This window comes from Phoca vitulina, unplaced genomic scaffold (genome assembly GCF_004348235.1).
Source record: "Phoca vitulina isolate PV1807 unplaced genomic scaffold, GSC_HSeal_1.0 scaffold71, whole genome shotgun sequence".
NCBI classification, from domain to species: domain Eukaryota; kingdom Metazoa; phylum Chordata; class Mammalia; order Carnivora; family Phocidae; genus Phoca; species Phoca vitulina.
This window is the reverse complement of record NW_022589774.1, coordinates 321,238-348,309: the sequence shown is the minus strand read 5'-3', so window position 1 is coordinate 348,309 and position 27,072 is coordinate 321,238. Positions and strand designations below refer to the sequence as shown.

At 50.1% G+C, this 27,072-nt stretch overlaps 1 protein-coding gene across 1 annotated transcript in view; it reads left to right on the top strand.

Moving 5' to 3' along the window:
• Positions 1 to 27,072, top strand: part of PLXNA2 (plexin A2) — a 209,405-nt gene that overhangs the window by 88,724 nt on the left and 93,609 nt on the right. The window contains exon 4 of the mRNA XM_032393140.1: positions 6,113 to 6,247. Within this exon, the coding sequence (XP_032249031.1) occupies positions 6,113 to 6,247 (135 nt within the window). The remainder of the gene's footprint in view (positions 1 to 6,112; positions 6,248 to 27,072) is intronic.

The following is a 27,072-nucleotide window of genomic DNA, read 5'->3' as shown; positions in this document are numbered from 1 at the left end:
CCCCACACACACATTCATATAGTATGCAAGCCCTGAGTCCTGAGGCAGAGATAAAACCAAGTAATAAAGGCCTCTTCCAAAGTGCCTTTTCGGACAAGGCCTGCAGAAATTGTTGTCGAGCCCTCAATAAATGCACATCAAAAGTCTCATCCTCTCCAAACACTCAGGTCTGAGAGACCAAGTTTCCAAGAAATCTGAGCTCAGACATAACAATAACATGCTTATGCTGACATCACACTTGAAATTAGCCAAAGAACTCACATTTCCACTCCTGCTCATCCGTTCAGGCATCACCTTCCCCAGGAAGCCTCCGGCTCAGGGCCTCCCTCATGCCCCAGCCTCCCCGGGGTGTTGGCCTCCCTTCTCCCCGCCCCCCCCCAGTGCAAACTCCTCTCACAAGGGGTAGCCCCTGTGTTTGTGAAGACTAGTTGGCTTGTCCGTTCCCCAGCTCCTCGGGCTTCCGAAGGGGAGCCTGTCCCCGTAGTATCCCCAGTGCCGAGCGTGGGCCTGGCTCAACGGCAGATGTGTAATAAATGGATATTGGACAGTCCTGAAATTCATAGCTAATAACTCATTTCATTCTCCCAGCATCCTTTTTGTGCTCATAAGGACAGGAGTTCCCACCTTATTTGGCAGCTACAGAAACTATTACACAAACAAGGGAAGTGACTTGCCTGAAGTCACATAGCCAATTAATGAGAACGCTGGGATTAGATCCCAGGCCTAAAGACATGAACTGGTGCCTCCCTCTGCATGGTGATGCCTCTCAAACCAATCTGTTTCCTACTGAGAGGCCCAAGAAGAAAAAGATTCCCAGTTGCTTTTCAGCAGCTCTTGCCAAATAAATAAATAAATAAATAAATACTATTACTACTAGTACTACTAATAAAGTGATATTAGAGTGATAAATCCCAAGCAGGGGCTCCATAATTTAGAGTTAACTATAGAAGAAAGTGATGCACAAGAAAAAGGGTTTGGAGGGGCCTACAGGTGAGCTAGTTAATTGGAATTGGATATGCTGATTTGAATTGGATGTTCAAGTAAAGAGGCTGTCATTAATTTCTGCACAGGCCTAGCTGTGGTTTAAAGGGAAGCCCTAATGGGATTACTAGTTCCTTCTCTGTTAGCAGAGGCCCCTGCCATGCGGAGGGCCCGGCAGTTGCTCTCCCCTGGACTGCACCTCCCATCCTCCTACCCCACAGACGGCCCTGATAAACTGAGTTTTCCCCCCAACCAAGGTCCCTCAAAATTAGGTTCTGAGTTTATTGTTGACTCCAGGAAACGGGTGATTGCCCCGCCTGGGCCTTGGGGTCCAAAAGAGGAAGGGTGGGTGAAGAGAGAACTCGGACTTTCGGTCTTTCGGTCTGTTCTGTCTGTTCTGTTCCTGGCGGCAATGAACAGCTCCATTTGCCCGTTATTATCCTCTCCTAAGAGAGTCACAGAGCGCCTGAGAAATCAGACTGTGTGTGGGAATCCCAGCCCTGCTGCCCTTTAGCTGTGTGATCTTGGGAACGCCACCTAACTCTCCCAGTCCTCAAATTTCCTATCTGTAAAATGGGAATAATAAGAACATTTACGTCAGGGGTTCTTGTAAGGATAAGAGAGTTGATTTTTGTTAAGTACTTTCGACAGCGCTTGGCACATTGTAAGAGCAATAGCTGGGTAGCTGTTATTAATTCTTGAGGCAAATGGGACCCTTTGAAAATTCACCAGGTCCTTGCTACTGCCTTCAGGTAGGGCCACGCTGAGCCATGAAGCAAAAGAAGTTATCCTGTGTTCCAAACCCTCCTGAGAAGGTTGCAGGGTCCTGCGGCCACTCATCCTGCAGTCAGGGCTCTACGCAACAGGAATTCTCACTAGAACCAGCCTGAATCTCCTTGCGTGACAGTGTGGGCACCTTCTGTCTTTTGCGGGTTTCAGTAAAGACCGTCACCCTCCACTGCAGCAGACTGGCCCTCTTATCCTACCTGGTGAGCTTTGTCCAAGCAAAATGGCCTCCGTAGCTGCTGCGTGCCCACTGAGGCCAGGCCCTCTCAGGAGAGGAGGAGCCCAACCAGAAAGACATGTTCAGGTGACTCGTGTGTCCCCGTGTGTGTCACCTCCCTCCTCTGCCCCAGCTCCTCCCCTGCCCTGTGCAGCTTGGGCTGCTGACACCCTTCTCTTGGACAGGTTCGTGATCTACTTCAGTCCGTTATTGTCCTTGTGGTCATTGAAACCTGGCCCTGGGGACACAAGCTTGAAAGCTGAAAACTGTGTCACAGCAGTTTGGTTATTCTGGGACAGCCCCGAATAGACTCGATTGGTCGGATTTAAAAATCCCACCTTTTGGGCGCCTGGGTGGCTCAGATGGTTAAGCGTCTGCCTTCGGCTCAGGTCATGATCCCAGGGTCCTGGGATCGAGTCCCACATCGGGCTCCTGGCTCAGCAGGGAGTCTGCTTCTCCCTCTCCCTCTGCCTCTCCCACTGCTCATGCTCTCCTCTCTCTCTGTATCTCTGTGTCTCAAATGAATAAATAAAATCTTTAAAAAAAAAAAAAAATCCCACCTTTGCTCGAGACTCCCAGACTGTCGTCACCACACCGCTACCATCCTGTGTCTGGCAAGGATAGAGACAACTTTGAACCTCAAAACTTTCTCTCTGAGGCAGAGCAGTCTGGGAACCCGTGTGCTTGCCCTGCGGCAGGACCCTTGTCCCCGGCAGTGGTCACGGGGCACTGTCTCCATCTGCCATGCACTCTTCTCTGAGCCCCGGTTCCACCACTGGCCAGCCATGAGCCTGGAGTGGAAGAGCTTAGGTGAGGTGAGCTCCCAAGCCCTTACAGCTCTAGTACTTGCTACTGTGGTTCTCCCGTGGCCAGCACCGAGCAGATCGCCTTGGCCTGTTATCCAGAAGGGAAAACTGAGGCTCAGGGGAGGGATCTGAACGCAAACTGTACCACTAGGCAGAACTCAAGCCCAGGTACAGAGTCCGAACAGAAACCCAGGCACCCTGCATCCCAGACCTACACTCTGCCCACTGCGGTGCATGCTCAGAGGGAGCACAAGGTGTCAGGGAGGGGAAAGATCTCTGCTACCTGTTGCCCACCTGGCCCCTCCTGCCACCTGCCTGCCAGCCTCCCCCCCGCCCGTGCCCTTTGAGCCCCTGACCTCCTGCCCCATCCTCCATCTTCTCTGCCCTCCCGCAGGTGTCTCTGAGGGTTACACAAGCTGGAGGCAGATAGCATGGGATGAGGAAGTAAGTGGGGGGGCAATAGTGCTCTTCCCTCCGGGGATTTAGACTGAATGAAATAGGATCGCCTAGTTCAGGTTCAGTACCAAGAACAGTTTCTGTTCTGGTTTGGTTTTAGCTTTGACGTTTGAAAGGTAGGTGGGTTTGATTCTGGCTTCAATTGCTTTGTTAAAAGATTGGGGTTGCAGACGGGAAAAGAAAAAAAAAACCTGCGTAGATCTCTGATTCAGGAAAAAGTTAATGGCTGGGATTGGTCCTAAGTGGAACACAGCAGAGAGTGTGATGATAAGTTGACTTGGACTCAATTCCAGCTCCAAGCCGGCCGTGGGTACCATCTCACCCCGGGGACCACAGAGGGAAGGCCAGGCTTATGGAGTTCCTCCTTCTGACTTTGTGTCCAGGCCCTGCCAGGGAGGCGGGCAGGTGCCCGGGCTCATGGGGAGGAGGCCGCCCCAGCTGGTAGAATGTTAACTAGCCTCTCGGGGCAGGGAGATCTTGGTTCGGGCCTGAGGGAGGGTACTGGTTCCACAGCTCCTGGGCGGAGCCCGTACCTTGAGGAGACTTAAATCTCCCTGAAGAGAAGCAGCCATTATAAGGAGGGTGATGAGAAGCCCTGGACCAGTTCCCTTTCAAAGGAAGAAATAGAGCCTGAACTCCCCCATATAATGGAGACAGAAAACTGAGGTCAAGCCAGCCAGAAGCTAAGACTATCACATCTTCTCTTTACTTTCTGCAATAGCCCAAGAACTTTATTGACTAAAAACTACTATATTTCTGGAAGGATCCCAAGGAAATTTCAGATCTGTCCATCTAAGAGAGAATGCTGCTTCAAATGTTAAGGGGAACCTTTTTAATTGTGGGGTATTTTCCCAGGTAGAGACCCTTCCCTCTGCTTGAATCCATAACCATATTTGCGCTGGGGTAGAGGACAAGTAACCTCAGCCTCACAACATCATTGCTGACCCGAGTCTTCCTCCACTCTCTGAGAATGAAGTAAATGAACCCCCAAGCCCCTCCCCTGGATGCAATGGCTTTGAATGCAGGAAGCCACTAGCTAGGCAGAGAAAGGGCAAAGGGGAATTTACCGTGGCATCAGGCACCAAGTGTGGTCCTTGGGATGAATAAGTCACGGTCCTTGCCCTCAGGAGCTCCTGGTGTGGTGGAAGAAATGGGCAGAGGGAAAGGCATGGTTAGAAATACAAATGAAAATGAAAGGGAGAAAAATGAAAGGGAATGTGAGTGGGGAGGGGGCAACCTGAATCCTACAATCTTCCAGAGAAAATGCCTTTGAATCTCACTTTGATTTAGCACTAGAGTTCACGAGACTTTATCAGCGGGTTCATAGTTCATGTCCTTTCAACGAGTATTTCTCAAGTATCCCATTTTATCCATCACCAGCCAGGTTCCTGAACCCATTCGAGACCTCAGAGGGTTATTAGAGAAGTAGAAAACACATCCTTGTCTTCAGTGTTGACAGACTTACGCACATGTGAGGCAATTAGAGAACAATGTGAGTGGGTAGTCAATACATGGTAGCTAGTACATATACAATGAACAGATCAATTGACTATAATCCTAAGACAAAATGTCTGATAGAAAAAAAAAAAAAGGCATCAGGGTGATGAGCAATTAGTGTGGTGGAGAGATTAGGGAAGGCTTCATGGAGGAAATAGGGCTTGAGCTAGAGGGGGTATAGATGGGCAGAGGACAGAGAAAACAAGCCAGGGTGGGGATTATTGGTCACCCGTCCAAGAAGCCTGAAGGCAGGAGCATATTCAAACCCAGAACTCCCGGACACCAGCTTTTTGTATGACCTTAGGGACCGTCTTCCACTGAGTCTACACAGAGCTTAGACTAGCCCTCTCGAATCCACAGACCAGCAGCCTCCACATCACCCGGGAATTTGTTAGAAGTTAGAATTCTCAAGCCTCATTTCTGCTGAATCAGAAACTCAGGGGCGGGCTCAACAATGTGTTTTCCTAAGCCCCCAGAGGTGATTCTCAAGGCATGCAACCTTGAAAACCACTGGACTCCATCGCTGCTTCTAGACCCTGGCCACTCATCAGGTTCACCTGGGGAGCTTTGAATCCCCAAGAAGATTCCCAGGCCACACCCACAGAGATTCTGATTAATGGATTCAGCCCTGGCATTTGTATCTTTTAAAACTCCCCAGACGATTCTGATGTGCAGCCAGGGCTGAGAAGCAGTGAACTTGATGGTGTCTGAGTCCTTTCTTTCTGACTTATTATCCGGAGCTGGGCTCTAAGAGTCTGATCCAGGATTCCTGGCTCCCCAGAATCCCAGGGTGAATTTGCACACATATAGGGGATCTGTTTGGGGGCAGAAAGGCCTTCCTGAGATTCTAAAATCTTGAATCTCTTGATGACCAGCTTTTTAATGGTTTATATGATTGTTTACCCATTCTTCCTCATCCGCCTGAGACAGAAACACTGTGAGCAGGTGTTGACTCTCCTACCCCAAACAGCAGTAAGTGTGCACAAGCACACACTCACACACACACACCCTCCACACAGTGCTGTAAATATATGTAGACACACGCAACAGTAACCACATTGGGATATTCAGAATTGCCCCTTAGGGCACATACGCACACACAAATGAACCTACCGTCAGAAATCCCAGACCTGGCACACTCAGACCACTTGGGAAAGGATCGCTCTTGGTGGAAGCAAACAGCCCACTGTTTGAACTGAAAAGCACCTCTACCTTCCCTGAAGCCTAGTTTGGTTCAGAGTAGCAACTGGGGGTAGGGTGGGGGAAATTATCTTCGGGAAATACAACCACTTCAGGAAAGTGACCTGCTCTAGGCCGAAGCAGGGGACTGCTGAGTACAGATGCTGAGGATGCCTTGTTTCTTTCTCAGATCCGAGCCGATGGTCCCCCCCACGGAGGGGTCCAGTACGAGATGGTCTCTGTGCTCAAAGATGGGAGCCCCATCCTCCGGGACATGGCCTTCTCCATTGATGAGCACTACCTGTACATCATGTCTGAGAGACAGGTAAGTGCTGACACCCATCCCTTCTTTTCAAAGCCCAGGAGTAACTGATAACCTGTGACCTTTGTTCAGAAACTGTTCTTCTAACAAGAGAGACCTCTGGGTTTGTGGCTCAGGGGTCCAGGGAGAGGCAGAGTCCTTGGAGGCTTTTGCAGGGAGCCAGAGAGAAGAAACTGGGGCCAGCCACTTCCCGGAGGCTTCTCTCCAGGCCACAGCCCCTGTCTCAGTGTGTGATGAACAGCCCCGCAAGAACAGGCCAGACTGCATGGAGCAGCTTGGTGTGATTAGGAGGTAGATTTACAGCTCCTGGGCCCACAGAGTCTGCTGCTCAAGGGAGCCAGAGAAGTGTAAATAATCCAGGCCTCCTGGCTGGGCCTGATTCTGGGAGAGACAGACTCAAGATAGGGCCCCAGAAGGAGATAAAAATCTTGGTCTGAGTCATAGACTGATGCCAGTAGAAGCTGGCCAGCTCTGGGAAGCCAAAGTTGGCCTGAGAAATAGACTTCTACCCTCTGCGGGGTAACCATTGAGCAGGTTCCCCACCTTCTCTGGTGGAGCATTATCCCCCCCCCCCGCCCCCGGAGTGTATTTGCTCTGAATATATGTGAGCAAAGAGAAGGTAGATGCAGGAGAGCTATGGTGATGGGCAAGAGAAGCAGGGAAAACGGAGGATTCACAAATTAATGGGGATGCAAAAGGCAAAGCAAAGACCTTAAGAAAGGCTGGTTCCTTCCATTCGTTCAGTCAGTGAGTCTACTGTTGTTCAGCAGGAGCATGGTCTTGGCATTGACCAAAACCTAGGCTAGACTCTAGGCTAGACAAAGATGCTGGGCTAGAAGACCAGTGAGCATTCATGAGGTGCCTCCCAGCTCTTGAGTGTTTGTCATTCCCAAAATACTCTGCAAAGATTCCTGGTGTACTTGATGAACACCACCTTGCCCAGAGTTCTCATTTCCTCATTTTTTTTGAATGTAAGAATTCTGAATCTGGGGATGAGAGAAGAATGGAGGGAGGAAGGAAGAGACAAATGGGCACATGACAGCATTCAGGGAAGCAGTGATGCAGCTCTAACTCAAAAATTACTTCTTGAGAACAGATGACACAAATCATATGCAGATTGCATGCAAATTATATCCAGACCCCCTTGACCCCACCTGTCTTTTTACCTTCTTTCATATGGCCCATGCAGTCAAGGCATAAACAGGTGCAGATGGGAATTTGGTGGAGCTGGGGGAGGATTAGCCTAACCTACGGTGGGTAAGACAGTTGGAAATAAACACTGTTGTCTCGTTCTAATAAAACAGTCCGTGGGCCCTAACAAAGCCCATTACTGGGAATATATTTTTCGGGAACAGTGTGCTGGGAAAACTTTAAAATGAATGGGGCTTGGCCACTACCCTCAGGTTGCTTACAGTCTAACAAGGGAGGGAGACAAGAAGCCAGTTACCTGTAACATCCCACTGAAGCCTATAAATATTCTGCCTTTTCTTCCTTTTCTTCTCTATTTATAGACATAAGGTTATTTCTTAAACAGAAACAGTAGATGCTCACCATGCAAATTCCAGCAATACACACAGAAAAGAAAATAGCAGTGAGTCCCCAGTCGGGTCTGCCCAAAATGTAACACCATGTTAACATATGGTGAACACCATTCTAGATGCTTCTGCAGGATAATAATCAGACAGAGGGATAGATGGATAGATGGCAGTCCAGATAGGTGGATAAAATGATGATCAGAGGGATCCAACAGACCCCCAATATATGTGATATTTTCAGAACACATTATGTATGGCTGAGGACCAGGCAGGTAACTCTGGGTAAAAACTCTTCCTTGGGTTCTCTGAGCCCCGTGTGGTGGAAAAGCATTGACAGCAAATAGAAGTGATCAGTGAGGCCTTAATGGAACTGAGAATATGCCAAGGCTCAGATTTTGGCTGTTTCTCAAATGGGATGCTTTGTGAAATTACATTCAAAATGTGGCCAGAGGAGAGGGGCCTGAGTCAGAGCTTGAGACTAGTGAGTGGCCTTCGGGGACTGGGATGACCTCCTGAGATCATAGCCGGTGTCACCTCTGAGAGCATCAGCCCTGGCTCTACCAAGTGTCCACATAGCTTATTTCTAAATCTCCTGGCCTTTGTCCTCATCTTCTGCCACCGCTGTGCCATTCTTGTTACAATCTGCACCAAACAGAGGGCTTCGGTAGTAGCCAGTCCCACTGAGCAGATATGGGAAGAATTTGGGGTTAATGCCATGGGGCCTGTCTCCAGTCAGGTGAGATATCTATCAGTCCAGAGAGCTCCCCATGCCAGGTGGAGCTGTGATCAGTGGGCAGAGTCTAAGGGGGATTTGTGGCAGAGCTCTGAGACCTGTCACGCCGAGAGCTGTAAATCGTGTAGAAATAGGTAGCTAGGTGATTTCACCTGGGGCTGGGCCCAGGGATGAGGGCCAAGAACAGCTCAGGGGGCCCATCTGTCTGAGGCCGAGCAACTCTGAGTACAGAATATTCACAGACAGCTCGGACATCTTTCAAGAAACAGTTTAGTGGGTGGTGATGCAGATGGAGTTGGATGGCTTGGGGTCTAGTCCAGCTGTTGCTAGATCTGGAAGCATGACCCTCTCCCAGGTCATGAAATAGTTGCTTCAGATAATAGGTTTGTCTCTGAAGTCCGAAGCTCTGCTTTGGATCTCGTCTCAACATTTCATAGCCACATGGCGTTAAACCAGTCACTTGGCCTCACTGTGCCTCACTCGGGTCAACGTGAGACTCCATTCAGCAGAGGGGAGGTTCTTTCCCACGGCCTCACACGCCACACAAACCCTTGATCATTGAGCCTCTGTGTGGCCCCTTCCAGCTCTCAGGCCTTTATGATGCCGGCTCAGGAGGGTGGTGACCATGAGTGATGATTAAGGGGAAGTAAAGTGGCTGTGGGGCACATCCAGTAGGCCTCAGGCTGAGCCCGGGGGTCTGTGTTCTAGTCCCGGCCCACCTCTAACGAGCTGGATGGCTTACACTCTTAAGTTCTCAGAGATTCAGTTTCCTCCCTTTTAGAGATAACGGTTAACAAATCTAACGCTAGACTCCTTTTCATATTAAAGAGGCTTGTCTAAGGTGTTGGTATTGAGACTCTTCTCCATGTCCAGAAGACAACACTAAAACTACAGTAGACAGGCCTGAGGTTAGACCAAATGAAGAACTTTTGGAACAAGAGTTGTATGAGGCCATGGGTGCCCACGTGAACTTCTTCCCTGAACCGTGACCACTGCAGAAAGAGGGAAAATGCTGGCTGGTTAAGGATAAGTGTATTCCTGTTTTGAGGCAGTGATTTAAGACTTTGGAGGTTCCTGAAAGACCTGAGACCTTATAAGACATCATGGGAATGGGGCTTCCCCTCACTTTCTAATAAATCTCTGAGCAGCCTGCTGTCATCCCAGCCCTCACCTCATCCCCACCTCTTGTCTCTCTGTCCCTCTGATGCTTCCCCAAAACATGGCACCTGTTGTATCTTTGGCACCATGGGAGTGTAGATCCAAGTCTCTGGCCTCAAGTTCTGCCTGGAGAGGTTTGCATCTCCTTACAGAGCTCCAGCGATCCCGTATAGCTCATTCATTCTCGCTCCCTCCCCCTCTCTCAGTTAATTACACATAATTAAGAAATAGGACTAGTAAGAAGTGTTGGGTCGCTAGTGCAACTGCCTAACAAGCCAATGTTAATGGACTGTTAATAGATCCAGGGCCGGCCAGTCCCAGGGGAACATTTGGGAAATGATTTCCCAATCCTGCTAATTGCCCAGGTGCCCCACGGATAGGATGCCTGGTTCTTCCCTAGAAAGTCCGCCCCGGTTTCCTCAACAGCAGATCGACAGATGCTGTGGGTGTGAATACAAGTTCTCCCGTATCCTCAGTGTCTAATGGAAGTCAGTCAGCAAGTCCAGGGAAAGTCAGGCGACGAGCCAAGTGCAAAACGGAGCGAGAAGATGAAAAGAAACTTGATAGCCCCAGTTTCCACCCAACTTGTCAGGTTGGCCACTCCCAGATAAAGAATATAACTCTGTCCTCAACGTGGATGGGAACGAGTATGGGGATGGAAGCAATTATTCTATTTTATACTTTAATTAGTTTGAATTAGCAGAGGGAATAGAGGCATAAAATGATCCAGCGAAGGGTGAAATGGAAAAAGGGAGTCACAGTGGAGAATGGCTCCGTGCAGGCTGGAAAGGGCCTTGGGAATAGCAGAAAGGCTGGTTATAGGGGCGCGCAGCCGCGCGCGTGTGTATGTGTGTGTGTGTATGTTGGGGTGGGTGGGGGCATGGGCTGCAGCTCTCTATTTCAGAGCCTGGGAAGGCAATATAGTGTAGTGGTTAAGACCTGGAGCCTGAGAATCAGACTGATCTCCATTTAACCCATAGCCACTTGCTAGACATTCAGCTTTGAGATCTCACACCACTAAACCTCAGTTTCTTCATCTGTATAATGGGCCAAGTAATGGTAACCGTTGTGTCTGACGCACAGTGCCTTCAATGTGCGGTATGATTATTATCATCATTGCTGTTATCAGTCATATTATTAGAAGTTCTCTGGAATCCCAGAGAAGGCTAGAAGCCTCTCCACTTAAACTATGGCTGGGACAGAGTTCTCAAGTCAAACACCTCCAACCTTCTATTCCTGCTGCTCCCTCCTAAGGGACAGCTCAGAAGCCTGTGGCCTGGCCCAATGACAGCATTAGGCTAAGTCGCTCATAATCTGCTATTTATTTTAAAAATCCAGGAATGTGCCCAGCAGACTAAACAGTCCCACTCCCCTTGATATAGGCAGAGGCAGCCCTGGGCCCAGATGTGAGGCCCAGGAGGCCAGTATTGCAGTCCTCTGCAGAGAGAAGGAAGGGGCACCCTGAGCATTGGTCAGGCCCCAAGCCCTCAGGGTCCTGTCTGGATGCATGTGTGGACACGTGGCCAGAAAGGGGCTACCCATGGGGCTTTTCGTTTTTGGTCTCTATGGGTAAGGTAACCAGGTCTCAAAAGATGGGGCTGCCGTTGTCCAAGTAGTGGGCAGTCAGACCCCAGTTCCAAATGACCTTGTGTTTGTCTGTAGCTGGCTCACCATTCTGGTCACTTACTGCTACATAAAAAACCACTTCAGAATTCTGGGATATAAAACAAACTTTTTATTACGTTCACAAACTATGGAAGTCAGGGACACAGACATGGTACATTGAAGAGGGCTTGTCTCTTCTCTACTACACAAATGACTTGTGGTGCTTAGAATTCTAGGGACTAGAATCATCTGGAAGCTTCTCCTGTCTGGGAACCAAAAGGCTGGGCTCAGCTGGGACTGTTGACCAGAGTGCCTCAGACAAGGCCTCTCCATGGGGCATGAGCTTTCCTCATAGCATGGTGGCCCCGAGAGTCAGACTTCTTGAGCATGGCAGGTCATGGCAGCTCAGGACTCAGAGAGTGAGCCTTCCCACAAATAAGATAGAATTATTGCCTTTTTTATGACACAGCCTTAGAAGCCACATCGCTGTCTCTCCTCCCTGCCTCTTCACCTCTCCACAGCCAGTCACCTTAGGTGATTCTGATTCGGTGGCCCATGAGCACACTTCGAGAGACAAGGCTCAGGGAAGATACATACGTGGTTTCCAGATCCCCAGGGTCAGAGCTGCTAAGAACTTGGGGATCACCCATCCTGACCCCACATGAGAACAGGGAGGCCCAGCAGGCATCTGAACAGGTTAGCTGTCCCTTCAGTGTCAGGCCATGCACAACACCCCAGTTCAGAGTCATCAGAACTGGCTTGATTTCCCAAAACTCACAGGGAAGTGCCAGGAGCTCTAAAGCCTACTGTTGATTTGCTAAAGGTTGCATTAGGTCCTAAATGAAGCCCACATTAAATGTGGGCTCGGAAAGTGCTTCGTGCAAGCCTTTGAGGGAATCCATCAGGAGCAGGATCACACTGCCAGGAAACTGCCCACACAGTGGCACACGCAATTTCAAAGGGTTCTCCCGGGCAGTGTCTCTGCAGCAATATCACATCAGCCCCCTCGGAAGGCAGGCCTCCGGGGTGCCCCACCTTGGCTCTGCAGGGCCCTGGTGACTTATCCCGTGGATACATACAGGAAACTGACTTTTTAACTACCCCCGCCGTAGTAATTCAAGAGAGTTGGAGCAAGAAAAACTTTGGCCTGGAGTTAACAGAAACAAAAATCATTTGGGAAGACTGTGAAGCCATCCTTCTCTGAGGGGCTCATGGGCAGGAGAGACCCCTTCCCTGGCCCTCAGTTGAAGGGGCCTTGGTTGAAGGGGTGTGCTGGGTGGGGCGGACGGGCCACGCCCCTCCAGCGTGCCATCCGGAGTGTCCATTTGGCTAAGCAGAGAACTAATTTGGGTTTCCTTGGTTTGGGGGAGGGCCTACCTACTGCAAACCTGGACCTAGCACCAAATATAAGCATTTTCAAAGGGCCTATTGTGACTCGGAAGTAGTCCGAGTAGCCTCGGACTAGTCCAAGTGGCCGGAGCCACTGAGCTGCCAGACCCCTAAGGCATCTAAAGGCTTGAGGAAGGGAATGAAAGAATGTGGGGAGCCACACTTCCAGATGTTCCCTACTCATTTATTTTGACAACTCAGACTATTATTTTGATTGTGCACATTTGTTTAGTCCAGGCGATAAGGCTTCCCAGGGCACAGGCAGAGCGTGCCAAGGTGTATTTTTACAAGGCACTCGGGGTCTCAGTAACGGGAGCCCTCCCTCTGCCGGCGGGGGGGGGGGGGGGGGGGCGGGAGACCTGGGCTGAGCTGTGGAGGGAGGAGAGGATGTGAGCAGGCTTGGACTATAGCAGAGTCTGAGGGGCTTTGGGGCGGATTAGGAAAGTGAGGATAAGCGAATTTCGGCTGCACTTTTGTTTTCAAATGTGTCACTTGCAATCCAAGCCTTTGATGCACATGTGTTTCTGGTTAAGGACGGGGGACCCCAGTGTGGCCCAGGAGCTAAGCTGCTCCTTTCAGTGCCTTTCCCAAAGGAAGGGCAGAATCCTGCCTCTTGAGGGAGGGGGCCCGGGGAAAGGTGACCACCGCAAGCCTGGGTTTTGATTTTCCTTCTTTCTCCCCCTCCCCGCCCCCCATTTCAAATGTCAAGGAACAAAGAGGCTGACACAGAGCTGATACCCTAGCTATTAATATTCTCATTGGAACATTTTTCTAATAAATATTTTCACATGAGAGAAAGGAAATGCAAACCCACCCTATTAATCAGACGCTTGGCTTGTTGTATTTAAGAGAGAAAACTCCAGCCTCTTATTTTAAAATCCTTTGGTTTGGAAAGAAATGATTGAACACAATGCCCAGGCTGGGAGAACTAGTGCCAAAAAAACTCATTTCTCTAAATGGGCAGGGGGGCTGGAGACTTTCTCTAATCCTTGGCAAGGGATTTGATTTCTCTTTCTAGGCAGGTAGTGCTGAACACTGACATTCTGCCTGCCCAGGATGATGTTCCTGTGACTGAGAGATGGGAAATCATAGTGTCTCGATGCCAGCAGGAAACCCACTCCCTTGTTCTTAAAGGTGAGGAGACTGATGCCCAGAGACGGGAGTCCCTTGCTGATGTCTTCCCCTGAATGACCAGGAGAAGCAGAATTAATCCTAATTAACCTGGTCCAGCCCAGCATTCTTTTCCCAACTTGACAACAGCTTCCCTCGGCACAGGCAAGAAAGAAAACTGGTTGTCTTTAAAGACTTTCAATTAAAAAAAAAATTAAAAAACAACCTGGGCCCAAGAGAGTCACTGAAGATGTTCCCGAGGGTCAAATTAAAATAGGGAAAGATTTGCATATCATTTGCATACATAGACTCATTCACTCAACAGACCGTTAAGTGTCTACCATGTATAATGCATAGAGCTGTCCACTGACAAGTCATTTGCATATGCAGATATAGATAGGGCAGTCTTTCTAAGTAATATTCCAGCAAAATGTTATAAACAGGGCTGTCTGAAGATAGGTACCTTCTTGATTTCTTTCTGCTCTTTTCAGTGCAATGGTAGCACTGTTAAGTGTGCTTTTGTGTTGCAATAAATAAAATAGAATCCCTGCCCTCAGGGAGGTCTCATTCTGGTGGGGAAGAATGACGGGTAGATGAATTACAATATAAAGTGAGCAGTGCTGTAGCAGAGACATACAGTGTGCTTACTAACCAGGGAGAGAGAGGCCTGTCCGTGTCTTTCTCTTCTTGGGGTCACTCCGACAGAGGACTCATTCTCTCTTTGACACAGCAATTCAGAGCTGGTTAGACCTCAGGGATTATCGAGTCAAGAGCGGCCTTTTCTTTGAGGACAGGAGACCAGAGGGGGAAGTGATTCTTGAGAAGGGAAGGTCTACCAAACTAGAATGTGAAGAAGCAGATGGTGATGATGGGCAATTTCCTGACCCCATGAAGAGTATGGGCTCTAGACTCTGCCTGCCTGTTGAGGTTCGAGTCCTGGCTCCAGTACTTATTGCTGTGTGACCTGGGGCAAGTTGCTTTACCTCTGCGTGCTTCAGTTTCCTCATCTGTAAAATGGGCATAATTATGGCATCTGCTTGAGGATTAAATTAAATAAATTAATACATAAAAAGCACTCTGAAAAGTATCTGGCTTATATTACCTGCTTAGTAAATGGTGGTAGCCGTAATTATATTTTTATGATTCTGTCCCATGCATAATCACCAGGCCCAGCCCTGCAGATCATGCTCTGCGTATAGCCACACCTAAAAAAGAAAATTAACCACCCTGCCTTGCCTCTCACCTCTACTTTATTTAAGATGTGTTGAAGTCTAACTGACATTCAGGTTGTTTATCTTATTTTAGTTTACAAACATGACCTCAGCTAATCCAACAATCCCATGGGAGAAGCAGTATTGTCCTCGCCTCTTTTAGAGATAGGAAAACTGAAATTCAAGTCTGGCTAAGTCATTTGCCCAGAGCCACCAAGCTGGCTAACCACAGAGCTAGGACTCCACCCCACCCTTCTGAAGCCAAATCCACACCTCCCGCTTCTTGAGATGGCGCCCCCTGGCTGCCGCGTGTGGGCACAAGGCACCTCCCCTCCTGCTCCCACTCCACCGGGTTCCAAATTAAGGAAAAGGTTTAGCAGCGGCTTTAAAGGCTTCAGGGGACCAGCATGGACTCACAAGTCCTCGTTTGACACCCCCAAGGAGACTGGGGCAGTGCGCTGTTTTGTTTTCAAAACCAACAAAGGAAAGCGAGCGCAGCCCGGGGCCTTACATGGACCATCCCAGGAGATGGCTCTGGTGCGCAGTGGATGGAGAGAGAGTGCCCTGCCTGAGGAGGGTGCAGCTGCAGTTTGGCCTGTGTGGCAGGCCACGGGCTTCACAAGCATTATCTGGACTCCTTACAACAAGCCTTATCACCCCCACTTGACACACAAGGAAGGCTCCGCAAAGTTAAGAGAACTGAGCAAGGCCCTTCATACCACTCCTAGGAGGCAGGGCTGGGGTGGAGGTGCAGGTCGGTGTGGTTGCAAAGCTCCTGCCCTGCTTGCCTTCACCCCACCACCAGGGAGGCCCAGTGGGTGACACCATGACTCCCTTGCACTCTCTCTACCCCCATCCACAGCCGGCCCTCTTTGCAAGGAGAGCAGGCCCAGAACACATCAGGCCCCAATTCAGCCTCTCCCATGCAGCTCCAATGTGAACCGGGCGAACGGGTATCCATGCCTTCACTGCCCTAAGCGGGGGTTCTTGGGCTCTTGGGTTCTGTGCTTGTCGTCTTGAGATTCATCCAGCCCCGCGGTGACGCCCCAGAACTCTGCAGCCTGCTTTTTAGCTCCTGCCCAGAGCTCGCTTTCATGCTCCCCGTGTTGGGTTTCTGTAATTGAATGTGTTTTATTTAGACCATAACATTTAGTGCCACTTTGGATTTCCAATTAGGCTTCAATCAAACGCCGCGAGTCTGATTCGTTTTGTTGTTTTGATCAACACAAAAGATGGCAACACCAGAGGAGCCGTCGTGAGGAGTTATTTCCATCCACTGATGAGCAGGACAGTTGCTGTGATGTGAAGATACAGCGTCAGAGGTGCCAAGAGATGCACCAAGCATCAGCGAAGGGGGAGGGCGGGGAGGGGAAGTCAGCGAACCCTTCCGAGGAGCACGATCTGACGTTCTGAGGTGCACAGCCCATTCTCCACGTTCCGCCCTGGGAGAGGGCGGGAGGTGGGTGCTGCCTGTTAGGCCCACTCGTTGAGGCTCCTTCCTCTGTGGCCCTGGGTTCTGGGTGCCCGTGTAGGATGGGGGAGGAGCTGGGCCCCACTCCCGCTGGCTGCTCGTACCCAGGGCTCAGGCCCTTTACACAGGAGAGGTCCCATGAACACAGGGTTCCCGTGAGATGGGAAGCTGACCACGGGTCGCTTTCTCCACACACTGGCCTCTGCGCTCCTCAGCCAGAGGTGACCAGCTGTGCTGGCTTACGAAACACAGGGGGCTCTTCCTCTGGCCAGCCACCCACACATGCTGCCCGTCAGACAACGGGTCTCTCGGGAGCTGGTCCTAGGGACGTTTAGAACCCAACTGGGAGCTGCCAGGGAGTGTGTGGGAAGGGTGGTGGAGGGATGGCAGGGGGTGACAGGAGAGTGACAGGGGAATGGTAAGTTAAGGTTCTTAATCCCTGGAGTTTCCCCCGTATGTCTGAGTACAGGCCAACTGGAGCCTCAGTTTCCCTACCGAGAAAATGTCTTTGAATGTCTCCTGCGGCCATGACATTTAGCGCCTCCTTTCTGGCCACGAGCCTGTGCAGGACAGAGGCTGACCTGGGTCTGGGAGTGTGTGTGCTTGCGAGAACAGCGTATGTGACATGCGTCAGATGAGAGCAGGCATTCCTGTGTGTTCCGGGAGTGCGGAAGGGTATCCACGCTACACGGCTCTTTCAGACCACGGGTCAGGGCTGTGCTCACTGGGGGGAGAGCAGGTCTGTGCTCCTTCTCCTCAGGCTTGCTTGGTTTTTGGAGCCCCACTTGGCTGCATTTTCCAAGCTGGCCCTTTTATCTTTCCGTAGCCTGCCCAGCTCTGGGACCCCACATCAGGCACCATCCCCAGTTCATGGTGTGTGTGCCCCACAGTTAAATTCCCGGAGCCTTTGCCACTCTGCACAGAGCAACCCTCCTCACTCCCCCTCCTGGTTATTCCCACCCCCCTCTTCTGCAGACAGGTTGGGGTTTGAAATTTGCACCAGGTGGAGGGAGAACTGGCTGTGTCATCAGCTGTTGGTGGCTTAGCAAACAGTCTGGGTTCAGCCTCTGTCCCTCAAGTAATGTTTAATGAGAAGAGGGAAATGGGCAGAGATGAGAGTCAGGCCAGAGGAAGATTGGAAAGAGAAAAATGAACAGAGCTGAGAACAATGTCTTAGTTAACCACTCAGCTTCCAAGTAATTTATCAACCAACCTTTGAGGACCTATTGTGAGCATAGAGCTCGTTCTGACAAAATCACACATACGCCAGGGAAACAGTATTGTGATACAGTGTGCAGAGCGCTGGGAATGCAGGAGAGGGTGCTACCCAACAGTCTGTGAGTCAAGGAAGGCTTCCTGGAGGAGGTGTTGCTCTAGGTGACTCATGAAAGGGGAGGAGCTCACCAAGTGGAGCAGAAGGCAAAGGAGTATTTCTCAAGTGAAGGAAAGCACAGAGGCATGAAAGAGTTCAGCATATTCAGGGAATAGTCCCCCAGATTTGATATTGTTGGAGTTGAAGGCAAGGGTTAGGAGGTCTCAGTCCTCGAAGACTATCTATAGCTCACAGGCAGCGAGAAGACTTCAGGTAGACTTAATCCACCTGCCCTTATCTCCACCCAAGAGAAGGTGCTTCAGGCTCCCTCAGCCCCTGCTACTGCCCCACAGAACTTGGGAGAAAACGATCGTGCCCCAAGCTCCCAGTGTTTCCTCTTCGCTGACAGCAACTGCCCCCCCCCCCCCCCCCCGCGCCCTGCGCGCCAGGGATCTGAGAGGCACCATCAACAGAAAGGATGGCAGGGCGGGTCACAGCCCACCACCAAAGCCCTTTGTGATCATGCGAATCCACACCGCCACTCAGGACGGCCGCTTCTCTATACGGGGAGGAAAACCTCTGATCATCTCAGGTTCAGGGAAAGACACGAAGAGAGAGACGGCGCTGCTTCGTTCATTCATTAGGTCTTTCCAACAACATGTCTTGGTAGCAGAGACCTTGCCTCTCTGGGCCCCTTCTGTCTCCCCAAGAGATACTGCAGTGTTTGGCCCTTAGTAGGGGCTTAATAAACACTTGTTGAAAGTTAGAAAGAGAGGGCGGGGAAGACAGACAAGAAAAGAGAGAGCGCATGGAAAGGAGACACTGTAGGGTAGTGTAAGGAGCTCACCTTTGGGGGCAGATCGGCCTGTGTGTAAATCTTGGCTCTACCATTCTTCAGCAGGGCCTGGCTTGTCCTCTCTAAGCCTTAGTTTTCTCTTCTGTAAAGTGGGGAAAACCATAATACCTGCCTTCTAGGATTGCTGAGCTGAAATGACGGAGCCCTGCAAAGTGGCTGGGACAGAGCAGGAGCCAAACCCTGGAAACAGCTCCTTCTCTCGGGTTCACTCCCGAGCTCCCTGGTTCACTGCCACTGAGCCCCCCATAACTAACATGTTGCTCATTTTTCATCCTTAAGTCATCTGCCAGTTGCATCTATTTCTAGCCTCTGTCTTATGAGACGAGAATAAGGCAGGGAAACAGATAACTGCAGAGCCTCATTTGCCAATTGTCAGCTCCTGTCGTCCGCACAGCTCTCTGCCGGCTTCTCCCTGGGTGCCTGGAAAAATCACCGTGACCTTTTATTTACTGGTTGATGTAGTCAGCCCAGGTCTCTCTGCCTCCCCGCCCCCCGCCTCCAGCCCACCCTCCACACTCCCACCCCTCCACCAGCCCAGCGCTGGCTTCTTGCCTCCCGTGCCCCTCATCCCACCGCGGGGTGGGCACGCTCTGCCGGTCCCTTGAGCCTCCCTGTCCTCCTGATCAGATTCTTAAAAACCTGCGGGCACAGACAAGAGGAAGAAGCAGAATCTTCCCGGTGCTGGCACTAGGGAGGATTTTTGCCTTTGATCCTCTTCTGTAGGGCCTCCTCTTCGGTCCCATTTCACCAAGGAGCCAAAAGGAGGTCGGTTTAGGTGAGCCAGGAACCCACCCCGGGCGAGACTCAGTGAGTCGCAGCATTGCCTGGAAGAGTGGACATTTCTCCCAGGCCCCAACCCAGATTTTACCCTGTGAGCTTTACCTGCATCTCCTCTTCCATCCCCTTTCCCAAAACCCCGCCCCTCCTTGCACCTCTTCTGGCACCCAGCCTGCTCTAGCCAGAGGCTCTTTCTGCTTTTCTTCCTCTTCCTCCCTTGGCCCAGCCATGCCATCACCTGTGACCCCCTAAGCCAGTTGGGCTGAGGTGTGCAGCCCCAGGGATATGGGGGTGGCCGTTGAGGGGGGTGACAAGGAGACCAACATGGCTAACAAGTGGGTGCTGACAAAAAGACATTCCACAGAGGCCCCGGGAGGCCAGGAATGAGCCAGGCAGACCCAAAGTGCCCATGCTTTGCTTAGCTGCAGGAGTTAACTATGCATACAGTGTGTGTGTGTGTGTGTGTGTGTGTGTGTGTGTGTGCAGTGCACACGCACATGTCTGTATATCAAAAACACCCAAATTGGCTTCCCAAAAAAATTACCCTAGGTAGAGTATGGTTTTCTTGCTCCATCGCCCTCAGGCCATCTGCCTTGGACGTCCCAGAGGCTTCCTGGCCCATCTCGGGGCCTGGCCGGCCGCACAGCTCCCTCAAATTTCAGGGAAAGGAATTGTAAAAGCCTCTTGTGCAAGTCAGCTCCCGGCTTTCCAAGCTCTCTTCTTGGCCCCCGCTGTCAGCATCAGTTTTCTGCAGGGAGTGATTTAACCTTCATTTATTCATTAATTCTTTTTTCCCCTTAACTTCATTAGGTAAGATTTATAAAGGTGCTGAATTGGAAAGGTCACCTGTCCCTGGGCCCAGGACACAGTGTGCCTGCATCCCTTGTCATGAGCTTCCTTCCAGGAGCACTCTGGAGGTAGGGAGGGGAGGGGAGTAGCAGAGGAGGAAGTCAGAGCAGGGCTTGTGCCTTCCCAGGAAGGCAGGGCAGGCAAGGGGATTCCAGGCCCTCTGAACACATTCTGTGTCACCTGCTTGCTGGTGGGGGGCCCAGCGGCAGGGGCGGAAGGGCAGGCTCCGTTCAGCACCTCTGGAATCCTGGCCCCACCTCTTACTAAATTGACCTTTGCCAAATTTCCGAATGTAAGCCCTCAGTTTCCTCTCAGATCAATTGTCAGTAATGATAGATTCTCCTTTATCGGGGTGTTGGCAGGGATTAAACTGGTGACGTCAGAACACTGAGCGCAGGACGTGGCACACAGGAAACACGGAAGAAACAGCAGCTTGTTAAGAAGATCTTGCATCGTCCCAGTCCCACCCTGGTAGTACTGGGCAGCCGTTAGCTCCCTAACCGCTAGAGACCGGCTCGCAGGGAGTCGGATTGCTCCAAGAAGGGCGGGCCACATAGACCATGACTGATCCTATCTCCAGAACCACAGGAAAAGCCTAAGCTCCTAGAGGAGCCAGAAAAAAACCAAGCCACCACTCGATTCAGGATTGCTTCCCGAGGCCCAGCAGATTTCTGCAGGAAGCCAGGCTAAGCTGGCACCCGGCTCTCTGCCGTGGCCTGGCCGCGCTCACCACCCGGCCCATCCCGTGGTTGTCTGTAGTCCCGGGCCTTTCCCAAGCCTCTGAGGCCTGCTGGGCTCAGCCTTCAGCCATCTCATCTCAAGGAGCTCTCTGTCTCATTAACAGCCTCCCTAGATGAAGGAAAAGCAGACTCAAGGCTCGAAAACCATGCCGGTATTTTGAATTTGTAGAAAGCTAAGAGTGTCTGCTTGCTGCCACGTCCCTGTATCCTTGCTCCTATGCCCCCAGCAAAACTCCGAGCCATCCCAGTTCACTCCAGTCAGAATGAATTCAGCTCTCTGAGCTTCTTTAACTTCGTGGTAAAAACGACAGTAAATACCCGGGGTCTCCCGCATCAGGCTCTAAGCTTCTGGGAGACTGGATGCAGGTCAGAGGTACCCTGGCCCCTCCTGGCACCGACCATACACTCAATCAGTGTTTGAGAAAATGCCTTTAATAGGAAAGTACGGAGGAAAGCGGGCAGGCAGACCTACTCTGTGGGCCAAGCTAAGAATTATTGGGTTTGACTATGATCACAGAGGATGACAAGAATTTATTTTATTCTACCTAATGTTCTTAGAGTTAGGGCCTCTGGAATGCAACATGCAAATTTATGCTCAGAGTACAAATTGGAGCATGCCCAGATTAATGGAGAAAATTCTAGCCACCTCGCTTTTTCCAGAATCCCCTTTCCCTCACCTGGGGTCCCCTGTTTGTTGGCCATGCACCGAGAAGTAATTTGCAATAGAGGAAGGAACACGGGCTGGGAAAATCTGCCCAGTGCCTCCTCTGTGGTAGGTGGAATGAAGAGCAACGCTGAGCACTGGACAGCAATCCCCCCCCGTCCCCCGCCCACCCCGAGGAGCTCAGGGACTTCTGAACAGTAGCCACGGGAGACTTAAACTTCCAGTCTGGTCCCAGGGCGGTCCTCCTTGGTATGCAGATCACTTCACATGTATGATATTAGTTTGTTCTGTCCTCACGCTCCCGGATTTAATGAGATTCTTTGGGCATTGTTAATAAACAATGCTTGACCTTTTTAGAGTGGCAACATCGTGTCGTTTTATTTTGTGAAATAGGGTCCTACACAACAGGCCATTTGGTATCGATATTGTTCCATTTCAGATGGATTTAGTTCTAAAAATGAGTTCTGTGAGTCTCTCAGTACCCACTGAGCTCACTGGAGATACTGATCACTGAATAGCCCCGATAGGAAGTGACCAGTAGTCATACCTGGACTCCAAGGGCATTCCTCATTAGCGGAGTCCTTCCCCGGTTCTCCAGCTGTGGCTGCTAGCATGGCCACCGTCTGTGGCATCTAAGGACACTAGGTTGTAGCTCTGTCTTGGCCGGCCTGTGGACAACCTCCTCTCCCTGTGATTCAAGCTAAATCAGTACTGGGATTTGTAGGGAAGAAAGATGGCCTCACATCACCGTCTTTCGTTGGGCTTCCCTGAAGCATAAGTTATCAGTCAGTGATAGGTCTGGTTCCATTTTGCACGAAGTCCAGTTGCTTTACCGGTGGCCCTAGACTAACATCTAGTGGCCATGGGCTAATGGTGGTAGGCGGCAGTACGGGCCGTGAAGCAGCACACACAACTTAGTCTTTAAGTATTCTCTGTCTCTAGGGTCAGCTGGACCAAATAGATACTGCCCTGTCATTCCTGGAACTCTCAGCATAGCTGCCCTAAGGGACACATCTCGCTTCAGTGACAGAACAAAGGTGACTGACGTTTCCTGAGTCCAACGACCAGCCTCCTCCTTCTCAAACCAGATTACAAGCCCCTCCTACCTCGGGGACTGCCTGTGGCCCAGGGGTGTCACTTTCCTGCATCCTAAGGCTACAGTCTTAACGTATAAAATTACTTTAAACATAAACAATGACAGATAACCATTAGAGGAGAGTCATCCTTTCACGTTGTAAAAATAGAGTTGGGAATTGTCACTTTTAAGAGGTAAGAGAGAGACATATGGGCAGAATACCAAGAGGCTCTCATTTGCCTCTTAACATTAAATCTAAATCATAAAACCATAGACAAGAGATTCTTACATTTGGATCTTATTTTGTTTTCCTTTGTTCGTGAGAAGCATATGGAGGGCGCAAAACGCACACACTCGAAACACGTATCCTTTCCCTGTGCTTTGGTTTCCCCAATGGTAAAAACGAATGAAGACTCTAACCGGCTGGCCTCTGAGTCTATAACTTTGGGACTGACCTGGATTCAGTGAGCTTTGCGGGGTGAACTATTGGACAGTCGCCGCTTTGACACTTGCTTAGGTGTGGGTATATGAAGCTCTCTTCCTTCACCTTTTTGGCTTTGAGTTAAGAAATTTAAGAAGTCACTAATATATGCTACAACACAGATGAACCTTGCAAACATGATGCTTAGTGAAAGAAGCCAGCCACAAAAGACCACATTCCATATGCTTCTATTTATGTGAAATGTCCGGAATAGGCAAATGCATATAGACAGAAAGTTGGTGGTTGCCTAGAGCTGGAACAGAGGCAGTTGTCCCGGGCTGGAAGAGGGGGGCGGGGGGGGGTGACTACTAATGGCTACAGGGATTCTTCTGGGGAGTGATGAAATTGTTCTGAAATTGATGGTGGTGATGGTTGTACGATTCTGTGAATCTACTAAAAACCATTGAAGGGTACACTTCAAGTGGGTGAAGTTTATGAAATTATGAATTATAATTTTGTGAATTATATCACGATAAAGCTGTTATTTTTAAAAAAGTAGTAGGAAGGTGGGGCCATAATCATGTGGCTACAACCTCACCTTCCCCTGGTAACCACCACCCAGACCGGCGGGCATGGGCAGCCCACCCCAGATGATGCCAAGGTGTAGCATCCAAGAGGCCTGCCATCTTCCTTCTCATTTTCTTGTCCTTTTCCTGTCTTCTCCCTGCTCTGCTCCTGCCTCAGTTTCCTACTCTCCCTATTCCTTCTATCTCCCTTCTCCTTTATCCTTCTCTCTCTGCTGATCCCACCAGCCAATTGGCTCTCCTTGACCCCCAGCCCCAGGAGGCTGAAAAGGGGAGGGGACAAGAGATAACAGTGAAAATTAATCATAACTGTAATAATAAATTATTTATATTATTATAAGTTATTATTAGAGCTGTCTAGGACTTAATTTAATCTCCACAACACCCTTATTAGGGGGATAATTATCTGTGTTTTATAGATGAAGAAACTGCGATCAAACAAGCAGAGTAACATGCCCAAGCTTGTCAGGAGCGAAACCAGAATTCAAGCCCAGGTCTGTCTGGCCTCAGAGTCTATTCTTTGCAGCATGATAAGACCTCAGATATGAAGTTGGGCCTGGTTATTTATTGATGAATTACAATAGAAGTAATTTGATGGGGTCCAGAACTGCAGTATCTAAGATCTCATCTGTTGGTCTGATATTTATGGCCATTAATGGATGATATCTGTGTGGCTCTTCCATTCATTATGGTTTTCATTAAGACTCTAATCCTGTTTAGAAGTCTGTTTGTCATTTTTAACTCCTCTGTTTAATCTTGGGCAGCCCTAATCCTTCTTCACGACAAACCTGAAGGAGACAGCTCCTGATGGCTCTTCCTGCCCACAGTTGCATGCGGGCGGGGGTGGAGGGGGGCAGTGAGTGTGGTAGGAACGTCTGTGTGTTACGAGTGTGTGTGACAGGAATGTGTGTATGGAATGTCAGCGTTAACGTGTGTGCAGTGTGTGTGAGGTGTCAGGGTGTTGCTGTGGAAGGTGAGTGTGTGGTATGACGTGTGTTTGTGTTCCCTTGTGTGTTTGCGTAAGAACATGAGTTTGTGGTGTGTGTGTGTGTGTGTGTGTGTGTGTGTGTGTGTGTGATAGTATTCTTTTTTCAGAAACACAAGAATCCTTGAGTTGAGGTCCGGCCGTTTGCTCCCAAGCACAGGGACCGCCTGCCCCTTCCCTTTCAGTGTGTAGAAATCCCGCCAAGGGGAGGGGTTGTTGGGAATCCTGGAAGGGAGAAGGGGCCTGTGCATGAGGCAGTCTTGGAAGCCAGAGGGACTCCTGTCACTCTTCTGGACCTTGAGCCTCTCCTTAGAGCTCCCCCGCAGTGGGAGGGGAGCTCTCCCACCCGGCGTTGTTGGTTTATAGGAAACTTCTTCCATTGGCCTGTGTTTCCTTGATGGAGGCCTAGAGGGATGTTATTTAAAATGTATACTCCCGGTGGAACTAGTAAGAAAAGAAATCTGAATGGGGACATCCTTCTTGTGTCCTTTGCTATCCCCAGAACACACCCCGAAGCTCATTCTCTCTGCTTTGGCTTGTGATGTTTTCCTGCCCAGGACTTTTCACCCTGCCTTCAAGTCCCACCCTTTCCATGGAGACTTCCCTGCTCCTCAGCCCACACTGGACTCCAGCTTTCTTTGTGCCTCCCACTGACCCCCCACCACACACAGGGCTTATAAGAGGTACAATGTTTAGCCCTTAAAAATATTCCATCTTTGGCTCAGCTAGGCTTGGACTCCAGGAGACCCACACCACACATTTCGACTCTCTGTTCCCCTAGAGACTTTGGGCATCAGGGCCGCCAGATATGATGGTTCAGGTTGTGTAGTGCACAGAAGCGTCTGGCTGAGGACGCAAGTAGGGGCTGAAACAGAGTCCTCACTCATCTCACCAACCATGCACCTAGAGGGGTCACCTTTTTCCAATTGCACACAAGTGCTGTACTGGTTAGAGGTGGCCCAGAACGGGAGCTTCTGAGAGAGTTCAATCCTGTTGTCTCAAGACCTCCAGTAGCAGCCAGAAAAATGTTTAATGAGGGCACAGAGAGGGCTGCCTCCCCTTCCTGGCCTCACGTCCTCTTCCGGAAGGCCTTTACCCCCTCTCTGATTAATCCCATCATGTTCTGATCACCACTTAACTCCGCTTGCCCTTGCCCCGCTCCAGCTTAATTTTCCCTTCTCAGTGTCTGCCTTTTAAGTATCCTAAATCTTGTTTTCACATCTTTGTTATATCCTTCCAATGAGTTAACAAGCTCTAGGAGGGCAGAAAGCGTGTTTCCATTTCCTTTGCTCTTGGGCACCCCCGTGACATCTGTCCAAGCACTCCACCCCCAATGGGGGCCAAATCAGTGTTGATACAACTGAACCACCCGCTGAAGGAGAAACCAAAGCTCTGTGCTCAGAGCCGGGGCATTGACCCCACTCCCCAAAAACCAGCTTAGCCAAGCATCTCAGGAGACAACAAACACATCCAGTCAGCCCCCCTCCAGGCTGTGGACCTAGTTAACCCTGAAAGGTCTATAAGGATTGGAAAGTTCTAGAAAAGCTCAGCCCATCTCATGGTGTCTCTCTAGGGTGACCCGAAGTGCTGGACAGGGAATTTAAAAAGTGGTCCCAGCCCTTCACCAGATTAGCCTTTGGTTATCACTCAGTGAGTGATAGGTTAGATTTCTGATGACAGTGGCTTTGCAGTGGACTAAAGCTGCACTGTCTGGACCTGTGTTTGGTTTGGATGACCGGCAGGCCCCCCGTGAAGGTGGAGCATCCCAGGAAACGGCCCTTAGCTGGGTCTGTGACATTATGGCTTGACTGTTTCCCCGGCAGAACGATGGATAAGGCATGCCCAGCAGCAGAAGTATCTCCTGCCTTGCCTTCCTGAAGACCTCCAGCCCTGAGCCCTTGGCTGGCCCCCTTCACTTCCATCCCCACCTTTCAGCATCAATGCCCCCCGAGCCTCCTCAACACACTCTCACACTCCAAAATAAAGCATTCAGGCCATCACTAAATAGCAGTATTGATGCTCCATCCCCACATGCCCTGAAATGATAATGCATCACCCGTGGTGCGCATCCAGACGGAGCCAGATTACGCTCAGGTGGTTAAAAGTCCAGGTCTAATTAGAGTTCCAGGGAATCAAGCCATTGTATTATTAATGATTCTCCAGCAATGTTCTGATTAAAACAGTAATTTTAATAAGCACAGCTCGATGCTAAGTGTTCACTGAGCACCTAATTACATCAGTTATAACTCCAAAATTATTTAAAATTCCCCTTTTTTTTCCAGCAGACCCGGCATGCACCAAATAAAATAGAGACTCAGACAACTTAGTGATTATTTGCTCTAATTAATTTCCT